The sequence below is a fragment of the Gekko japonicus genome, unplaced genomic scaffold (assembly GCF_001447785.1).
Source record: "Gekko japonicus isolate JY-2015 unplaced genomic scaffold, Gekko_japonicus_V1.1 scaffold2743, whole genome shotgun sequence".
Lineage (NCBI taxonomy): Eukaryota > Metazoa > Chordata > Lepidosauria > Squamata > Gekkonidae > Gekko > Gekko japonicus.
The window spans coordinates 143,673-161,158 of NW_015170972.1; the positions used below are offsets into that span (position 1 = coordinate 143,673).

At 50.2% G+C, this 17,486-nt stretch overlaps 1 protein-coding gene across 1 annotated transcript in view; it reads right to left on the minus strand.

Moving 5' to 3' along the window:
* The window catches only part of LOC107116928 (one cut domain family member 2-like), a gene marked incomplete at its 5' end in the record, with an annotated part of 61,784 nt that extends 52,259 nt beyond the window's left edge, over positions 1–9,525 (minus strand). The window contains one exon of the mRNA XM_015418955.1: positions 9,364–9,525. Coding sequence (XP_015274441.1) covers positions 9,364–9,525 — 162 coding nt within the window. The remainder of the gene's footprint in view (positions 1–9,363) is intronic.
* Between the last annotated feature and the right edge of the window lie 7,961 nt (positions 9,526–17,486).

The window sequence follows — 17,486 nt, forward strand, 5'->3', positions numbered from 1 at the left end:
ACTGCAATAAAACCGGCCAATGCTATGCGGGGGATTATTAGGAAGGGTATTGAAAACAGATCAGCCAATATCATAATGCCCCTATATAAATCAATGGTGCGACCTCATTTGGAATACTGTGTGCAGTTCTGGTCACCACACCTTAAAAAGGATATTATAGCTTTGGGAAAAGTACAGAAAAGGGCAACTCGAATGATAAAAGGGTTGGAACACTTTCCCTATGAGGAAAGGTTAAAGCGCTTAGGGCTCTTTAGCTTGGAGAAACAACGACTGAGGGGTGACATGATTGAGGTTTATAAGATTATCCATGGGATAGAGCAGGTAGAGAAAGAGGTACTTTTCTCCCTTTCTCACAATACAAGAACTCGTGGGCGCTTCATGAAATTGCTGAGCGGTCGGGTTAGAACAGATAAAAGGAAGTACTTCTTCACCCAAAGAGTGATTAACACATGGAATTCACTGCCACAGGAGGTGGCGGCAGCTACAAGCATGGACAGCTTCAAGAGGGATCTCGATAAACATATGGAGCAGAAGTCCATCAGTGGCTCTTAGCCACAAGGTATAGACAGGAACTCTCAGGCTGGGGCAAGGGATGCTCTGTATTCTTGTTGCTTGGGGGGGGGGCAACAGTGGGAGGGCTTCTACTGTCCTGGCCCCACTGCTGGACCTCCTGATGACACCTGGTATTTTTGTCCACTGTGTGACAGAGTGTTGGACTGGATGGGCCATTGGCCTGATCCAACATTGGCTTCTCTTACGTTCTTATGTTCTCTTATGATTGACTGGACCTTTAACTGGAGATGCTGGGGATTGAATCTGGGACCTTCTGCATGCCAAGCAGATGCTCTGCCACTGAGCCACAGCCCCCTCTGTAGCTCTCCAGGGTCTCAGGCAGAGGCCTTTCACATCACCTACTGCCTGGAACTTTAACTGGAGATGCCCGGGATTGAACCTGGGACCTTCTGCACGTTAAGCAGATGCTCTACCGCTGAGCCATGGCCCCTTCCCTTCACACACACACCAAGAAGAGGAGCAGGATGGTGAAATGAGATCACCCAGGGTGGTGAAATGAATTCCTCCACGGCTCTTCTGACACTTGGCTTTCTGCTCATCACGGTACGCCACCAGGTGCTCACGGGTGAGGTCATAATGCTGGCTCCTCCTCTTCTTCAATCAAGAACCACAAGGGTAAGAAAGAAGCCTGATAAAGGGCCAATATTAAAAACCTAGTGTAAACTTATAACATACAAAAATCCATATATTTATGAGAAAGACAGTTAAAAACAAACAAGGGCCCAATGAAAGCCCCGTTACAAAGTCCAAGTGGCCTGAACACACAGGCCAATACACGTGACCAATGTTCCCTCTAAGCTGTGGAGTCTTGTGAGCAAAAATTCTGCTTTGAGAGCTACCAGCATTTAAGTTGTGAGTGAGCGGTTTGGTTTCTGCATAAATTAGTTTGCTCTGGAGCCCTCCTTCCTGAGCTAAGACAAAAATGTGTGAGCTGGAGGCTAAAATACTGCGAGCCAGCTCACATGAGCTCAGCTTAGAGGGAACACTGCACATGACCTGGTGCATTTCCGCCCTATTGACTGACCTCTTCAGAGGTCAGACAGTTTGAGGTACACACGTTACAATATTACATATTACCATAAGATAGCCAATAAGTTAACACTGAACCAAGAAAAGGAAGGTTAAGCAGCAAGAGCAACAGAAACAAGACAAGGATGTTTGTGAGGCCTCTAAAGACGAGAGTCATGTGTCTGGTGCCAAACGCACAGGTACTGAATTGGAACATCTTCCAGTTCTGGTCCAGAAAGCACCTGTGTGGCTATCTCAGTCAGACCTAGAGTGTCCTCAAACAAATAGCAGTCACGTGACTGTGATGTCATGTGTTTGCAGCCCAACAGCTCCTAGTTCTGAAAATGCTGAAGACGGCTATCCTAGGCTGCTGTCGGAAGGTGGTGAGAGGCAGCTTCTTGGCAAAGACACACTGGGGAGCAGAGCTGTTGAGGGATGATGTGGAGCTTTTCACCCATACCGTTTCAGCGCTGCATTTTGATTTCACTTCTGCCTTGTACAAACTGAAGCTAGGAGGAGTCTTCATTTTTTAACATAAGAGAGGTCATGTTGGATCAGGCCAGTGGCCCATCCAGTCTAACACTCCTGTGTCACACAGTGGGCAAAGCCCAGGTGCCATCAGGAGGTCCACCAGCGGGGCCAGAACTCCAGAAGTACTCCCACCAATGTTCCCTCTAAGCTGTGGAATCTTGTGAGCAAAAATTCTACTTTGTGAGCTACTGGCATTAAAGTCGTGAGTGAGCGATTTGGCTGCTGCATAAATTAATTTGTTCTGGAGCCATCCTTCCTGAGCTAAGACAAAAAATGTGTGAGCTGGAGGCTAAAAAACTGTGAGCTAGCTCACACTAACTCAGCTTAGAGGCAACACTGACTCCCACTGTTACCCCCCTGAGCACCAAGAAGACAGAGCATCACTGCCCCAGACTTAGTGTTCTACCTATACCTATAATCACTATGTATCTGAAAACATTTTTTCCTGGCTCATATTTACACAGGATGGCATTTTTACATTCAAAACCAATATTTATAAGCCAAGTGACCCAGGAGGAGACCTATGTACAGGGTATGTATAAATGGCACACAACATAAACCTAAGTGTGGGATGAGCTGAACTGCAGAACCAAACAGCATGCGTACGTGATACAAAAAAAAAAAATCCATCAAGCCGGCCGCGGAAAGCAGAGAGCCCAGACAGTCCGCAGAAAATATCAATGAACGTTGCAAGACACGAACTGGAGGGCCGTTTGCTTTGGGAGCTTTGTGGCCGAGCAGGAATTTGGTCTGGGGATCTGAACATCGAAGCCTGCCTTTCTCGGATGTCTTACAGCTTCCTTGTTGTTCCTTTGCTGTCGAGTCGCCGCCGACTTATGGTGACCCCATAGGGTTTTCAAGGCAAGAGACGTTCGGAGGGGATTCGCCATCGCCTGCCGCCACATCATCACGACCCTGGGATTCCTTGGAGGTCTCCCATCCAAACATTAGCCGGGACCGTCCCTGCTTGGCTTCCGAGATCGGGCTAGCCTGCAGTGGGGCATCTCGGGGCCTGGCCCCCTGACTTACTACCAAGGCCCCCCTGACTTCCCATCCAGCCCAGGTTCCCCGACTTCCATTTTTAAATTTTATTTGTGGTGCTCCCTTGAAGGAGGTGTCAGTGTGGCTGCCCCCCAACTTATTTAAGCCCCCCCCCCCGATTAAAGAATCCTGGTGACGGGCCTGCTAGCTTGGTCTATCCATATCGGAGCATATGGTTTCCTAGTATCTGCTTAATGCCTGGGGGAGGGTGGTCGAACAAGATGTTACTGCCACCAGGAGAGAAGACTTCTGCGTCCTGCCTTGCCTGTTTGTCTTTGTTGCAATTTTATTTATTTATTTATTTCATAGTCGCATTTATACCCCGCCCTCCCCGCAATGCAGGCTCAGGGCGGCTCACAGTCAGGACATAAAATACAGTTAAAACCACATAAAACCATTCCACAATTAATACGGTTTCATTAAGTGCAGAAGATAGTCACTCGAGATGGCTTATTTCAGTGTACTCTCTAAACATCCTTCGGCTCCAGATATTCCTGCGGCTGGATGTTAAAGCCAAGAGCCAGGGCTCTATAATGGTGGCGGCACCCTAGCTGAAAGCCTGGCGGAAGAGCTCCGTCTTGCAGGCCCTGCGGAACTGCAAAACGTCCCACAGGGTCCTGATCTCCTCCAGGAGCTCGTTCCACCAGGATGGGGCCGCCACCGAGATAGCCCTGGCCCTGGTAGTCACAAGCCTGGCCTCTTTTGGGCCAGGGAGGGTCAACCGATTTTGAGACCCCGACCCAAGTGCTCCCTTTCTTTCCTTCTCTTACTCCTCTGACCGACAGGTCTTGAGTAGTCTCAATCAATCCCAGTGAGGAATAAAAGGGAGAAAGGAAGGACTCAGGCCCTACAGGGCACAGGGTAGTATATTAGAGAAGATGTCTTTCATAAGCTGCCCAAACTCTCATGGCCTGAGCGATGGGGTTGCCAACCTCCAGGTAAGACCTGGCAATCCCCTGGGACTGCATCTCATCTCCAGGCTAAAGAGGTCAGTCCCCCTGGAGGAAACCTGCTTTGGAGGGCAGACCCTGTGTCATTGCGCCCCAGCGAGGCCCCAAAGCCTGCCTTGAAAACTCCCACACACACAGGGCCGGCTCACTCACTAGGCGAACTAGGCGATTGCCTAGAGCAGGACGGCCCTTAGGGGCACCAAACTGCACCCGCCCCGTACTCTGGGAGTTTCTTGATTATTTGTGTTTTTCATTCTTCCTAAAATGCATTTATTTTTGAAAATTGGTGGGCAAAGGGGGGGGGCAGAAGGGATTCTCGCCTAAGGTGCAAAATAAGCTGGAGCCGGCCCTGCCCCCCCCCCCACACAAATCTCCAGGAATCCCCCAACCCGAACAAGGAATTTAGCTTATGAAAAGAATATCTCCTGGCTTAGGATCCATTAAACATTTAGACGACTAAAACATCCAGGGGAAGCTCGTTTCGCCAGTAGATAAGTGGCGCGATCCATTCTCCCTCGCCATTGGCAGAATCGGATGAGTTACGCGTAATCGTGAAATGGCAGGACTGAATTATGCAAAAATCAAAGTCAGGCCGATGTGTTTAATTTGCCCACAGGATCCCGCCACAGCTCAGTGCAGCCGTTTGAAAATGTAGACAGCTGTGTGGAGGTATATCTCTACAACCAACACGCTGGGAGAGGTGGAGAGGGAAAGGGACAGGGTTTCTTCCTCTCGCCATTGAGATGAAAAATGGTTCTGAAGACACTATCCTCAGAACTGGGGGAGGAGGGGTATACGTATATATATATACCATGAGAGTGGATGTGTAACCTTTTGGAAAGCAGAAAACCAAGATGGAGCCGGGCCGAGGGGAGGGGAGGGGGGAAAGGCAGGCGCTGAGTGTGTGTTGGTCAATATTTCTCCTGAAAATGTATAATGCATTTTCTTTTCTGAAAAATTAATAACCTTGCTTTGTTTCTATCGACTTTCTCCTCCGGCTCGCAGTGGACGTCCAGTGGAAATCAAGCCGTGAGAGCAAAAAAGCCGGCTTGACCCTTGGCTGTTCGGCTCGGGAATCTTTTCAGTGGCTGCGGAAGGGGGCTGCGTTTCCAGACACTGCGTCTCCCCGGGACGGTGGGAGCCAGCGAAACCTGAGTCTTGGGCTTGGCGGATCAAGAGCTCCGTCTGTTCCGTGGGGGCCAGACTCAGCATGGGCTGAATTCGCTGCTTGGAGTTCAGGAGCAGGCAGCCCCTGCTTTTAAAAAAACACCAAAACATTTAAAGGGTTCCCTTTAAAGAGTTCAGGGAAGGCGTGTGGCCACCTCTCCCTTCCTGCAAGATTTAAAGGGCCCTCCAGCGAATCAGCGGGCCACGCGCTCCCGCCGATCAGCTGGACAGCACTGTTCCCTCTAAGCTGAGTTAGTGTGAGCCAGCTCAGAGTCTCTTAGCCTCCGGCTTGCACATTTTTGTCTTAGCTCAGGAAGGATGGCTCCTGGGCAAACTAATTTATGCAGTAGCCCAATCGCTCGCTCACAACTTGAATGCTAGTAGCTCACAATGAAGAATTTTTGCTCACAAGGCCCACTGCAGTGGCGGTCCTTACAGCGGGGAGGGTGCAGGGGGGGCACAGTTTGGCACCAGCACCCTGCAGGAGCGCTGCTGCCACCGGGTGGGGAGGGCGTGGATGCGGGGAGGCAAAGTCTGGCGCCAGCACCCTGTAGGAGAGCCACCGCCACCGTGGTGGTGGTCCCAGCAGCAGCGGCGGGGAGGGCACGGGGGGCAGTCCAATTTGGCACCCTAAGGGCCGGCCCGTGCTCTGCTCTAGGCGGATGCCTAGTTCTCCTAGCGGGTGAGCCAGCCCTGACAAGGCTCCATAGTTTAGAGGGAACATTGCTGGAGAGCCCGTTTAATGTCACAGGAGGGGAGGGAGTGGGGAGAGGGGAGAGGGAAGGGGGAGAGGGGCAGCAGCTGTTGTGGGGCATGCCTCACATTTGAGGTAGCAGAGCCCCAAAATGCCCCCGTCATAGCTATGGGCCTGCTCAGTAGATGATCAGTGGGGCAGCTGCCAGGGCTGAGTGGAGATTTAAATGCAGGTTTCTTAGGATCTTAGCCAGACACATGAACTACTACACCACACTGGGTCTCCACGCCTAATTCTTCCTTAGCCTTTCCAAGAGGATGAAATATTTCTTAAACACCCAGGGAAATGCTGATCGCCACTTTGGGGTCAGGAAGCAATTTTTCTCCAGGCCAGTTTGGCCGGGGATCCTGTAGGGGTTCTTTTGCCATCTTCTGGGCCTGGAAAAGGGGTCACTGTGGGTGTGTGGAGGGAGGTCTTTGTGAGTTTCCTGTATTGTGCAGGGGGTTGGACTAGATGACCCTGGAGGTCCCTTCCAACTCTATCATCCTACAATTTGGGTAGTTTCTAAAAGTGGATGGGAGAAGACCAACCACAGTGTTGAGGTTGGCAGACTAAAATCAGCCCCACTGGATACAGCTGTGTGGGAGTCTCGTTACTTGGTGGATGATCCAAAATGGCGCAGTCCTCGTGGCTGAATTTACCACAACACTGAATGAGCGTGGAACCCTACGGGGTGATGGACAGGAACCAAGAACCCAATCCGTAAAGCAGCAGGGAGCTCTGGCCAGAGGAATTGTAGGCAGACTGTCCAGTTGATCAGGGACCCACACTGGCCAGCCAATCAGGGACCCACACTGGCCAGCCAGTCAGGAACCCAAGCGGGCTAGCCAACGAAGGACCAAAATGGCCCACAAGTGAATGTTCACATTTGCACAAAGATTGCCAGTTAGCAGAGACAAGCTGGCGTGCCGGATAAATCCAAGTACAACACAGTGCCAGGTCAGAAGAAGATTAGCAGGTAGTGAGAACGAGGCATGAAATATAGCTGTTATAGCTGAAATCAAAATTTTTCTCTGTGGATGCTAGTATTTCTCTGTGGATGCTAGTATTGAATATTGCCTGGATATTCTGCGAATGCTCAAATATGTGCCAAACGTTCTCTCAGTATTGGATATCTTTATCGGACGGCTTTTAATGTTTGGCAAGGATTGATTGAAGTCCTGTGAACAATTTTGGTCACACAACCCCATTCTCAGAAAGGAGCTGGGAAAGTTGCAGAAAGGGGCGGCTGAAGCGATCAAAGGGTTTGAACACCTTCCCTGTGAGGCCGGGCACGGGCACGTTTCTCGACTCGTCAGTTCGGGGGTGGGTGGGGGGTGGATGATAACTAAAGTGAAGGTCATGCATGTTGTGAAGAAAGTCGGCAGGGAATTTTGTCCCCCTCCCTTTCCCCAAATGGCGGTGAAAAGTGCCGTCGAGTCACACCTGACTTATGGCGACCCCGCAGGGTTTTCATGGCAAGAGTCGAACAGAGGCAGTGTGCCATTGCCTGCCTCTGCATTGGAACCCTAAATATACTGCATCAGACCATTGGTCCACCAAGGTCAGTATCATCTACTCAGACTGGTATCGGCTCTGCAGGGGCACAGGTGGCAGTTTTTCAGGGAAGGGAGGGAGGGAGGGAGGCAGGGAGGGAGGGAGCACAGAAGGGAGGGAGGGAGGAAAGAAGGGAGGGAGGGAGGGCAGAAGGAAGGAAGGAAGAGGGCACAGGGAGGAAGGAAAGAGGCACGGAAGGAAGGGAGGGAAGGAGGGAGGGAGGGAAAGGTCACAGGGAGGAAGGAAGGAAGGAAGGAAGGAAGGAAGGAAGGAAGGAAAAGGGCACAGGGAGGAAGGAAAGAGAGGCACAGAAGGAAGGGAAGGAGGGAGGAAAAGGTCACAGGGAGGATGGAAGGAAAAAGAGGCATGGGAGGAAGGGAAGAAGGAAGGAAAAGGGCACAGGGAGGAAGGAAAGAGAGGCACAGAAGGGAGGGAGGAAGGGAGGAAAAGGTCACAGGGAGGGAGGGAGGAAAAAGAGGCATGGGAGGAAGGGAAGAAGGAAGGGAAAGGGCACAGGGAGGAAGGAAAGAGAGGCACAGAAGGGAGGGAGGGAGGAAAAGGTCACAGGGAGGGAGGGAGGAAAAAGAGGCATGGGAGGAAGGGAGGAAAAGGGCACAGGGAGGAAGGAAAAAAGGCAATGAAGGAAGGAAGGAAAAGGGCTCAGGGAGAAAGGAAAGAGAGGCACAGAAGGGAGGGAGGGAGGGAGGATGGATTCAAGAGAAAGTCAACAGACATCTCTCACCTCCTGTGTGAGCAGAAAGCAAAGTTCATATAAAGATGTGAAACACATGAAACAGCCTTATACTGAATCAGACCATTTGTCCATCAAGGTCAGCACTGTCTACTTAGACCAGCAGCGGCTCTCCAGGGCTCTCAGTCTTTCACATCACCTACTGCCTGGCCCTTTTTAAACTGGAGATGCCGGGGACTGAACCTGGAACCTTCTGCACGCCAGGCAGAGGCTCTCTCCCACTGAGCCATGGTACATAGTCAGTATCCCTCTGGGTACTACCTGCTTTGGCTTCTGTGCCAGTCTTGTGGGCCTTCCAGAGCACCTGATTGGCCACTGTGTGAAGCAGGATGCTGGATTGGATGGACCACTGTTCAGATCTGCTAGGCCTCCAGTCCTGCTCTTATCCATCGCACAGCAACGAGCAAGTTGATAAGACATGTTTATTCATTAAAACATTTATGTTCAACTACATGTCGTTGCAAAACAGGCTAGTTATGAAATTTGAACTCTGTTGAAATGTTCAATATAATTGTACCCCAATAGAAGTAAATATCACTGTATTTTATAGACAGTGTCTTAAGAATTATAATGAAGGGGGCGCTGGGAGAAATATTCTCTGTTATGCACTCCGATATAGGCCCTTTCTACACTGACAGCTTGCTCCGGAGAAACCAAGGAGTCAAGCCTTAAGAGTTTACTTTGCAGTCACATGCATTCCCTCTACACTGGTTCCCCACCCCCCTGCTCTGGTTTATTGATTTGTGTGTTATGTATGCATTCTGCATCTATAAGCAAAACCCGCATTTTTTTGAGCTAAGTGGCTGCCAACCCCCCCTACATGATTCTGCAAAAAGAAAGGGTAGGAAGGGGGAAATCCAGACCCACACATGCAAGACTGACATATTTGGGAGCAGGGAATCCCCTAGTCCAGGCATGTCCAACTTCGAACAGGTAGTGATCTATTTTTTCTGCAATCAAAGAGATGGTCACAGTCCAGAGAACTTACAATATATGAATCATGCAACTGTGATAAAGAAGCATTCACAATGAGTCCCAGAACGGCACCCTACCAGCAGCTGGCCCGTTGGCCTGTCCAAAATATCCAGGCGGAGGCATCGGCGGCATCACCAGGTTGAACGGGATCGGAATGTTCATGGCGGTGACGTGGCTCGGCCCGGCGCTGATCACCCCGATCTGATCGTGCGTTTGGAAGTACATGTTGGAGGGGCGGCCTGAGGGTACAGCACGGGAGAGAGGTCAACACCCGCTGGCCAAGATCAAGGGGGGCAAACCCGAGACCCTTCCCAAGACAGTTCCGCCCCGCCAGGGTCAGAAGACATAAAGCGAGTGAACCGCTTGTCATTTGGTTTCTCTCTATGAGCGGCAGAGAACTAATTTAACCACACATTGCTCCTTCGGGCCAAAAGTGCCGGTGATCTACCACCATGAAAATAAAGTTTCAAATTAGTTTCAAATTAGATTTTAACCCGCTAAAGTTGGGTTCCACCGCGCCCACCCCCCTTTAGGATGATGCCAAAACCACACGTGCAGTTCTAAAAGTAAAAAATAAGACTTCATCATACTGGCACCAATAATCAAATACCACCAAACAAAAAAACCCAAACACCTGTCCAGCAAACCAGGAGACCAAGTGGGGCTGCTGATCTACCTGTTGGACATACCTGCCCTAGTCCTTCATGTTTACTGATTCCTTATTATGCTCTCTCTGGCTTTTTAAAAGTTTGCCTGAGCAGGAGAACACATCCTCTTTTGTCTTTGGAGGAGGAGAGAAAGAAAACGGAACAGAGAGGGAGTGTCAACCTAAAGAGAGAGAGGCAGAAGGGCGGGGGCAGTGGGCAGCACGTAAACACCCGCAGGAACAATTCTACTTTAGAAAGGGTTAGCGATTGAAAGTGGATGAGAGCAAAGAATTACAGCAAAAGGAGTTTGGGTAGCTGCGGGGCAACGGTGTGCTGGAAGCAGTCTGAATGCAGATTCCTGTAAAACAAACGCGGAAACAAGAGAAAGCCCCGACACAAAGGGAAGCGAGGCAGCCGAACTGCGCATGTGTGAGCAGAGGTCATTTTGGGGGGGAATGTGGGGGAACGCAGTTCCCCCGGGTGAGGTGCAGGGGGCGGGGCACATGATGAATGGCATATGCTAATGTTATGCTAATGAGTTCCCCTAGCTCTTTTTCTACGAAATGACCCCTGTGTGTGAGCATGCGCAGTTCGGCCGGGAGCCGGGATTGCTACGAACGAAGAGCGCGCCGGCGATCCCACGGCCGCGCTTGATGCGGCGTCCCAGGTAAGTCCTCCTCTGGGGGTGGTTCTTTTTTACAGCGCGTTATTGGCCTGAAGGGATGGATCGGGGACGGGTGCGAGCTGATTCCCAGATGTTGCGGTGTGCTCGCGCCCGTTTGCTGCGCCCCCGATCCGTCCCTCTCCCGGGCCAAAATCTCCCGTGTGACCGGGGCCTTTGTTGGTCTTAAAGGTGCCCCGCTGGACTCTAATTTTGTATTACTGCTTCAGACCAACACGGCTGACCACCTGGATCAGCACTTATTATTCCATTCAGCTCCAACGACTGGTAGAAGCTGGAGGGGAGGGGCGGAGGATGAGGCTAGAAAAGAACCAAAGTCAAGGCAGGATGTAATTGTGGCAGAGTCCAATATGGATGTTGGGAGGGATGGCAGCATGGTATAGCCCAATCTCATCGGATCTCAGAAGTTAAGCAGGGTCAGCACTTGGATGAGCGACCACCGAGGAAGACTCTGCAGGCAATGGCAAACCACCTCTGCTCCTCACTTGCCTTGAAAGCCCCTTGTTGGGGTGACCACGAGTTGGTTGTGATTTGACGGCACATATGTATGTGATATGGATTTGCAGACAGCTTCTTGGCCCCATTCAAAACCCACCCAATGAAGCTGATGGGCAGTAGGTTCAGAACGGACAAAAGGGAACACCACTTTACACAGGGAGTGATTAGAATGTGGACTTCACTGCCAGAGGATATCATGATGGCCACTGGGAGAAACAGCTTTAAAAGGGGATTAGATAGATTCATGGATGGTAAGTCTGTCAATGGCTACTAGCCGTGGTGGCTGAGGGGAACCTCCACATTCAGAGGCACTAAACCTCTGAACCCCAGAACCAGGAGGCAATATAAGGGGAAGGCCTTGGCCTCTATGTCCTGCTGTCACCCATCCAGAGGAACTGGATGGCCACTGTGTGAGACAGGATGCTGGACTAGAGGGACCACTGGTCTGATCCAGCAGGGCTATTCTGATGTTCTTATCAGCAGAAGGCCTCAGCCTCTATGCCCTGTTGTTGGTCCTCAATTGGAACTGGTTGGTCACTGTGTGAAACAGGATGCTGGACTAGATGGACCACTGGTCTGATCCAGCAGGATTCTTCTTATGTTCTTATCAGGAGAAGGCCTGGGCCTCTTTGCCCTGTTGTTGGTCCTCCAGAGGAGCTGGTTGGCCACTGTGTGAGACAGGATGCTGGACTAGAGGGACTCTTGGTCTGATCCAGCAAGGCTCTTTTACATTGTTATCAGGGGAAGGCCTCGGCATCTGTCTCCTGTTGTTGGTCCTCCAGAGGAACTGGTTGGCCCCCGTGTGAGACAGGATGCTGGACTAGAGGGACCGCTGGTCTGATCCAGCAGGGCTGTTCTTACGTTCTTAAGCCTAGCAAATGGCAGTCTTGGCACCTTAGAAACAAAAACCCTCCCTCCCCCAAACGTAAATTGCTTGTACAAAACACTTTGTTGGTCTGAAATCGACAGACTTCTCTCCCCCTTCTGACTGCAGTCACAGGTAAGTCTCCCCCCCCCCGCCCAGCCCCCCCCAACTCCACTGTGAATTTTCACAGCCCAGACGCTGCCTCATTAGGAGGAGTTTGATGGTTGAAGCTCCGGATCAGAATGAAGATTTATGCTGGGGTTAAAGAACACCAGGATGTCTGGCTAAGTTGTTGCTAAGATCTCAGCAGCTGACAGGGTCAGTGGATTGCCCGTCAAATATCGAGCAGAGACATCAATGATGTTCGCCCTAAGTGAAAACAAAAGAGGAAAAAAACCAAGAAGAAGATGAGCCGTTAATGGTCTCCCTGAGACATCTTTTTGGCAAGGTGGGTTCTAGAAGTACCTGGAAGAAGCATTATTCATGTCAGCAGCGGAGTGGTGCTTAGTACATTGCTTGCTCTGTGGCTGTTCGGACAACGGTTTTTAGGAGCGGGGTGTGTGCAAAAGTCGGATGTGACTGTAACAGCTGGAAGTCTGCTCGGTAACAGGAAGCGGAGAGCTCCTTTGCTTGCTTTCTACTTATTTTAGGATATTTGCATTTCTATTTAAAACGCTTCTCGACAAAACAGGGACCAAAGCATCTTAACAAAGAGGGGTGCCAATTTTGGCTTAGAAGCTTCCTAGAGATTTTTTTGGGGGGGCAATGTCTGGGGAGGGTGGGCTTTGGGGAAGGAAAAGAGCTTGGGGTGTATGTGAGGTCCTAGGCTCTTTCTGCACTCTCCTTTTAATCCATGTTCACTGCGGTGTCCTAGCAGGGCTCTTTTTGTAGCAGGAACTCCTTTGCATATAAGGTGACGCACCCCTAATGTAGCCAATTCTCCAAGAGCTTACAGTAGCCCCTGTAATAAGAGCTCTGTAAGCTCTTGGAGGATTGGCTACATTGGGGGGAGGTGTCGCCCAATATGCAAAGGAGTTCATGCTACAAAAAGAGCCCTGCAAAGCAATTCTGCACTAAAACCGAGTTCAGCCTTCTCTTTATTCCAGGTTTCTCCCTCATTCTGCATTACATTCCCTCGTTTAAGTGGTCAGCCCAGTTTTAGCCTGCTGTTGCCCCGGGGTTATCCGGATGCTGTTTTACAGTGGACTTTAATTGCCTCAACTCGACTGGTCCTTCCCGCAATTTGCCTGCCACTCCGGATTGTCTCAGTGTTCAAGTCTGTAAAAATGGGCACATTTTCAATGCTGTTTATGCATCAACTGTGTACAAACTGCACATATGTAGCCACTGGACTTAAATGCAATGAAAATGGTGTAAGAACCAAAGAATCCCAAGGAATTCTCAACAGAGAGAACAGTCTTGCGGGGAAGAACTGAGGACCACATACAAAATCAAAGAGGAAAACATGCACCCACCTACACAAATTGCCCCTTTGAATAATACTGCATGTGGATAATAAATGTGTAGCAATTACTTAACATCCTCTTTTTATTAATGGTATTATTTTATTAATACTTCTCAATCAACGTACGTAATATAAAGACAGTGCAGCTAAATAGATACTAACTGTTACCCGATAGAAAATACAATATAAACACATGCACAAATCAGTGTTCCCTCTGAGCTGAGTTAGTGTGAGCTAGCTCGCAGTTTTTTAGCCTCCAGCTCACACATTTTTGTCTTAGCTCAGGAAGGATAGCTCCAGAGCAAACTAATCTATGCAACAGCCAAATCGCTCGCTCACAACTTTAATGCCAGTAGCTCACATAATATAAGTTTTGCTCGCAAGACTCCACAGCTTAGCGGGAGCATTGCTCCAGAGGAAACTAATTTATGCAGCAGTCAAATTGCTCACTCACAACTTTAAGGCCAGCAGCTCACAAGGTAGAATTTTTGCTCGCAAGACTCCACAGCTTAGAGGGAGCATTTATGCAAATACATCTCAGGATTTCTTCTCTTACGGCAGACTTAATTTTGTTCCAATAAGCAATAAATAAATAAATTTAATAAATAGATGATTGTCAGGTTTTTACAACTTCTTCTTGAATGTTAGTTTGTTTGTTTGTTTATTTTCCTCTGCCCATCCCATTTTTTAAAAAAATTACAGTTATTTTGTTCATTAACAAGGTGGACCATGCTTCACGTATCTAAACCTTGGGTTCTGGAATCTTAATTCCCCCCCCCCCAGTGTAGTGCCAGAATTAATCTGGCTGCCCCCAGTAAGTTCCTGACCAATTGCATTCTTTCTGATTTCCAGCTTCTGGGAACCATACTGAGGCAAGTTTAGGATCCATTAGCAGTTGAACCCCCTAGTATGTCTCCTAATATATTGAACACGTCTTTCCAGAATATCTTTGCCACTGACGTCATCGCATTGGGCACGTTGGGGGCGGGGCCACAATCATTCTGAGGGGAAACAATAGAGTTTTCCCTCGAATGATAGAGCGTCTCCAGGTAACGTGCCTGAGGTGATGACGTCACCCTCCAGGTGGCGTCTTCATGCCATGCACGTCGCAGACCTTGGGGGTGGGATTCCCCCTGGGCGGCCCAATCCGGGACGGCGGGGAACGGGCCTCTCGAGCGGGGGTTTCCCCACTCCCCGGGTGGACCTGGCAACCTTAGCCAATACACATGACCTGACACATTTCTGCCCTATTGGGGCCTTCTTCAGAGGTCAAACAATATTGAGGTACACATAACTTAAATACATACTGCAATAAGATAACCAATAAGTGAATATTGAACCAGGAAGAGGAAGGTTAAGCCGCAAGATCTAAAAACACATGACAAAGATGTTTGTGAGGCTTCAAAAGGTGAAAGTCATGTGTCTGGAGCCAAACGCACAGTTGCTGAATTAGAACGTCTTCCAATTTAGGTCCAAAAAACACCTGTGTGGCTATCAAAGTTAGAGCTAGAGTGTCCTCAAGCAAATATCCTTGGATGGTCAACATATTTATTTTGGGAGGTATTTTTTTAATATGTGCATGTGAGTGTGTGTGTACCTGGAAGTCACAGCGACCTCTGGTGACTGACCCCTACTGGGGGCCTGGAGGATATTCAGAGAGGCGGCTGAATAAAGCCTGCCCCCGCCTCCCGACTGCTGGTGTTCCAAGGAGGTCTCCCACCCAAGTACTTGCCAGAGTTGACCCTGCCAGAGAGCCAGTTTGGTGTAGTGGTTAAGTGTGCGGACTCTAATCTGGGAGAACCGGGTTTGATTCCCCACTCCTCCACTTGCACCTGCTGATGTGACCTTGGGTCAGTCACAAGCTCTGGCACAGCTGTCCTTGAAAAAGAGCAGTTTGTGTCAGAGTTCTCTCAGCCCCACCCACCTCACAGGGTGTCTGTTGTGGGGAGGGGAAGGGAAAGGAGTTTGTAAGCCGCTCTGAGACTCCAAGTGAAGGTAAAGTAAAGGTAAAGGTTCCCTTGCTCGAAAGCCAGTCGAGTCTGACTCTAGGGTTGCAGTGCTCATCTCCGTTTCAAAGCCAAAGAGCCAGTGCTGTCCGAAGACATTCCCGTGGTCATGTGGCTGGCATGACTAAACACCAAGGCGCACAGAACGCTTTTACCTTCCCACCAAAGTGGTACCTATTTATCTACTTGCAATTTCTTGCTTTCAAACGGCTAGGTCGGCAGGAGCTGGAACTAAAGATGGGAACTCACCCCATCATGCGGCAACTCGGGTCTCGAACTCTGAACTACTGACCTACTCCTCCTCCTCCTCCTCCTCCTCCTCCTCTTCTTCTTCTTCTTCTGCTTAGCTTCTGAGATCTGACGAGATTGGGCTTGCCTGGGCTATCCAGGTCAGGGTGATGGTCAACATATTTATTGATTCAATCCATCTCCTGCTGAGTCTTCCTCTTTTCCTGCAACCTTTCACTTTTCCTAGCATTATTGTCTTTTCCGGTACATTAGGGGGCAATGAATTTTCTAGGTAGGCCAGTGCCATTATCCTCATATTGCAGATGGGGCAGGCACGAAAGCCAACGAAGAATGACTTGCCTGAATTCTGCTAGCACAGCTGGGATTCTGGCACAGAATTCTTGCACTCCCCGCCTCCCCCGTCCTTTGGATACCTACAAAGCAATGGCTTTTGTTCACAGCTGTGCCCATATTTCGGAACCCAGGCAATTGTCCCTCCAGTCGCCCCCCCTCCCTCCTGCTGACCTAACGAGATTCCAAGAACGAAAATGCATTGTTTCAGACTTGCGTTGATGTGCATACTTATGTATTGATTACATTTATGGCCTAGCGTTCTGCAAGGAAATCAAGGGGACTTACATGGTGGCGGGGGGGGGGAGGTGTTTCAGGAGGTACCCCACTCAGGCACTGGGCAAATTTAGATTTGCCTAGCTTCACTTTTACTTCATTTATACCCCGCGGGATATGCTTTGGATACCCATTTATACCCCAATGGGTATCCAAAGCACACGAAGACATGAAGCAGCATTATACTGAATCAGACCCTTGGTCCATCAAAGTCAGTATTGTCTACTCTGACCGACAGCGGCTCTCCAAGGTCTCAGGCGGAGGTCTTTCACATCACCTACTGTCTGGTCCTTTTAACTGGAGATGCCAGGGATTGAACCTGGGACCTTCTGCATGCCAAGCAGCCACAGTCGCTCTTTACAGCTCTCCAGGGTCTCAGGCGGAGGTCTTTCACATCACCTACTGTCTGGTCCTTTTAACTGGAGATGCCAGGGATTGAACCTGGGACCTTCTGCATGCCAAGCAGAGGCTCTGCCACTGAGCCACAGTCGCTCTTTACAGCTCTCCAGGGTCTCAGGCGGAGGTCTTTCACATCACCTACTGTCTGGTCCTTTTAACTGGAGATGCCAGGGATTGAACCTGGGACCTTCTGCATGCCAAGCAGAGGCTCTACCAGTGAGACACCACCCCTCCCGTTAAAGCAGCTGACATTCTTCTCCTCAGGGGTCATTTCGTAGAAAAAGAGCTAGGGGAACTCATTAGCATAACTCATTAGCATATGCCACACCCCCTGACATCAGGGGCCCGGCGGTGGACCTGCAAGGCCAGCGGGAGTGCGAGGAAGCCCCACCAAGGCCCTCCCTGGCCCCAGGCAGGCAGGGGTGGGGAGAGGCAGGGAGGAAGCAACTTACCCTCCCTCTTCTCCTGCCTCCTCCTGGCTGAATGAGGGCTGGAAGCGAGGCGGGCGGAAGCAGGGGGCGGGGCTTCATCATGTGCCCCGCCCCCTACACCTCACCCGGGGGAGCTGCGTTCCCCCGCGTTCCCCCCCGAAATGACCTCTGCTTCTCCTCTCCTCTATTTTATTCTCACAAAGAAGAAGAAGAGGAGGAGGAGATTGGATCTATACCCCACCCTTCACTACCCAAAGGAGTCTTACAATCTCCTTCCCCTTCTCCTCCCCACAACAGACACCCTGTGAGGTAGGCGGGGCTGAGAGAGCCGTCTCGAGAACTGCCCTCGGGA